General features: G+C 59.9%; 1 protein-coding gene across 1 annotated transcript; it reads left to right on the top strand.

Annotated features, from left to right (window-relative positions):
- The first annotated feature begins 413 nt into the window (after positions 1 to 413).
- On the top strand, positions 414 to 2807 carry HOXC11 (homeobox C11). The gene is made up of 2 exons (XM_036253046.1): positions 414 to 1200; positions 2451 to 2807. Exons 1-2 carry the CDS (start codon positions 519 to 521, stop codon positions 2681 to 2683), a joined length of 915 nt encoding a protein of 304 aa, XP_036108939.1. The 5' UTR covers positions 414 to 518; the 3' UTR covers positions 2684 to 2807.
- The last annotated feature ends 225 nt before the right edge of the window (positions 2808 to 3032 follow it).

Below are 3032 nucleotides of genomic sequence, written 5' to 3'. Positions count from 1 at the left end.
AGGCAGTAGGGAAAGAGCACCTCATCCCCATCTTAGTCTTGGGTTGATCACCGGGAGGAAGCGAGAACTCCCATACGTGAGAGTCCTCATCCTTCTCCCAATCCTGGGGAAAAAGAGAGCAGCAGCTAGAAAAAAATACATTTACCCCCTCCCAGCCACCGCCCCCGCCCATCCCACCGCCCACCCCACCCCAACCCTCTCTCTCCTCCTTTGCTCTCTCTGTGGAATGGAGAGGAGGGGAGTGAGAGAGAAAAACGAATACAAATCTGCAATTGATTTTCATAATGTTTCTGCGGTGTTTGCAAACCAATCGCCTGAACGTCCCCATCTTACCTAAGAGAGAACCCCTCCTACGTCTGCGAAGTGCTCGGAACTGATATATGACAATATCTACTTTGGATCACGTGCTCGGGGAGAGAGACTAAGACGGATAACGCGTCATCTAGTCTTCCAAAATTTTCCCCCCTCGCTAGACCGGGTCCAAAACCTCCATCTGGAGCCGGCAGGAGAAGAGAACGATGTTTAACTCGGTCAACCTGGGCAACTTCTGCTCGCCGTCGCGCAAGGAGAGGGGCGCTGATTTCGGCGAGCGAGGGAGCTGCGCCTCCAACCTCTATCTGCCCAGTTGCACTTACTACGTGCCCGAGTTCTCCACGGTCTCCTCCTTCCTGCCCCAGGCCCCTTCTCGTCAGATTTCCTACCCCTATTCCGCACAAGTGCCCCCGGTCCGGGAGGTCTCCTACGGCCTGGAGCCATCCGGCAAGTGGCACCACCGGAACAGCTACTCCTCCTGCTATGCGGCGGCCGACGAGCTTATGCACCGAGAGTGCCTGCCTCCTTCCACCGTCACCGAGATCCTCATGAAAAACGAAGGCTCTTACGGCGGCCACCACCACCCCAGCGCCCCGCACGCAGCCCCCGCCGGCTTCTACTCCTCAGTGAACAAGAACAGCGTCCTGCCTCAAGCCTTCGACCGCTTCTTCGACAACGCCTATTGCGGTGGCGGAGATGCGCCTACCGAGCACCCCTGCCCAGGCAAGGGTGAGGCTAAGGGGGAGCCCGAGGCGCCCTCGGCCTCGGGACTAGCGTCCCGGGCTGAGGCGGGTGCCGAGGCCGAGGCCGAGGAGGAAAACACGAATCCCAGCTCGTCCGGTTCAGCCCACTCGGCGGCCAAGGAACCGGCCAAGGGAGCCACCCCCAGTAGGTAGCAGCGGCCGGGAAACAGGAGGGCAGCGAGGGAGGGAGCGAGAGAGGGCAGGCGAGAGTAAGGGGGAGGCGAGGGGAACGGGGACGGCCTCGTGTTTTGGGTCAGTCTGATTTTATGTGGAGTTTTATAAGCATTCAAAGGATTTTATTATAACCTACAAAGCCCTCTCTCCCAACGACTCGACTTTTTACGATGGAGAAGGGGTGGGGAGGGAGGGAAAAGAGCTCTTTGGAAAAGCCGGGTGAACCCCCCCTCCCCGTTATCTCCCTCTGTCTGAAATTTTTAAAAGCGCCACCATCGCGGGCGATATTAACTTTGATCGTGAACTTAGAGGAGCGTTTAAGGAAGGATGGGGAGCCGGGCTGCCGAGGGGTGGGAGGGAGGGGAGGGGTGGAGGGGGAGAAAGGGGAGGGCGAGGGAAAGACTGGGAGAAACTCAGAGAGGGGGAGTGGTGGGAGAGAGAGGCAATGGAGCAGAACCTGGGACCGGAGAGGCCAGCCAGAGCTGCTCTGCTTCTTTTAAAAACTATTTTTGAAATGTTCAAACTATGTTTTCGCGGGTCCTTGAGCAGACCCCGGAGCCACCCGGAGTAAGCGGCGACGGAGAGTTGGGGAGAGGCGGCTCCCGGCGCCACTCTGCTCTAGGGCCTGTGTCCGGCGTTTCTCCGCGCTCCGCGGCCTCAGCGCGGGCCTAGCCGGCGACGGGGAAGGCGCAGCCCGCCGGGCGTCCCGGAGCGTCAGGGCCCCCCGGAAGCGGCTCTCGGGTGTCTTTGGTGCCTGCTCGCTCGCCTCCTCCCCGCCTCCCCACTGCTCTCTCCCGCTGTCTGCGCGCTTGTTCTCTGCGGTCTCCCCCGCCACCCATTTCTGGGGGAGGGGACAGTGGGTTTCCAGAGTCGCTAAGAGACCGCGGGAAGGGCAGAGGCCGGTGGCTAAGCTGGCGGGGGCCCTGGGACGCACTTGGCCCGGGCTAGCTTCCTTCTCTCCCTAGACTCCATCAGCCACGGCTCTCGCCTGAGGGGAGGGGGGTCCCACGGTGGCCCGGGATTGGGACCAGCTAGACCAGGCAGGGGGTTCGAGCTGTTCCAGGGCTGCGGCCCGCACGGAGAGAGCCGGCCAGCCTGGCGGGAGGGCTGCCTAGCGGTGGGGCTGGGAGAAGGGCCGCTGAGCGCTCAGCGGTCCGGGGTCCCCAGGTCTCACGTGTCTCTCTCCCCACCTCTCCTTGTACTTGCTCCCCTCCCCTCCAGACGCCCCCCGCACCCGAAAGAAGCGCTGCCCTTATTCGAAATTCCAGATCCGGGAACTGGAGCGAGAGTTTTTCTTCAACGTGTATATCAACAAAGAGAAGCGGCTGCAGCTGTCCCGGATGCTGAACCTGACAGATCGACAAGTGAAAATTTGGTTTCAGAACAGAAGGATGAAAGAAAAAAAACTAAGCAGAGACCGGCTGCAATATTTCTCGGGAAATCCTCTGCTGTAACCGCAGACCCGGTCCTTTTGGGGGAGGGGGGTGGGGGAAATTATTTTATTTTATTTTTATTTTCTAACTCGCCTTCTTTCCGCGGGTGGAAAACTGGACTGTGGCCAGGGCTGGTCCCCACTGCCCTTGCCCGCACTTCCTTCCGGAACCTCTTTCACCTTCAGTCTGACTCTAGCTGTGGGACAGGCACTGGGCCTGGAAGGAGGGTGAAGGGAAGTGTCTGACCTACGGCGAGTGGACTCCATTGGCGCCGAGGCCAAGACTTTATTTAGAAGAAAACACACCTCGCGACAATGTCTTGCTGCTCGGATTGGGTGGGGGAGGGGCAAGAGTCGTGGGCGCCTGAGTT

The sequence above is a fragment of the Molossus molossus genome, unplaced genomic scaffold, assembly GCF_014108415.1.
Source record: "Molossus molossus isolate mMolMol1 unplaced genomic scaffold, mMolMol1.p scaffold_m16_p_10, whole genome shotgun sequence".
Classification (NCBI taxonomy): domain Eukaryota; kingdom Metazoa; phylum Chordata; class Mammalia; order Chiroptera; family Molossidae; genus Molossus; species Molossus molossus.
Note: the sequence above shows the minus strand (reverse complement) of the source record. Positions and strands in the feature narration are given on the sequence as shown.

What these genes read in the sequence shown, in the direction of transcription:
- HOXC11 (XM_036253046.1), top strand. Translation starts at nt 519, where the DNA reads ATGTTTAACTCGGTCAACCTGGGCAACTTCTGCTCGCCGTCGCGCAAG. An exon ending in GGCCAAGGGAGCCACCCCCA is followed by an intron (nt 1,201 to 2,450) that starts GTAGGTAGCAGC and finishes CCTCCCCTCCAG; the next exon opens with ACGCCCCCCGCACCCGAAAG.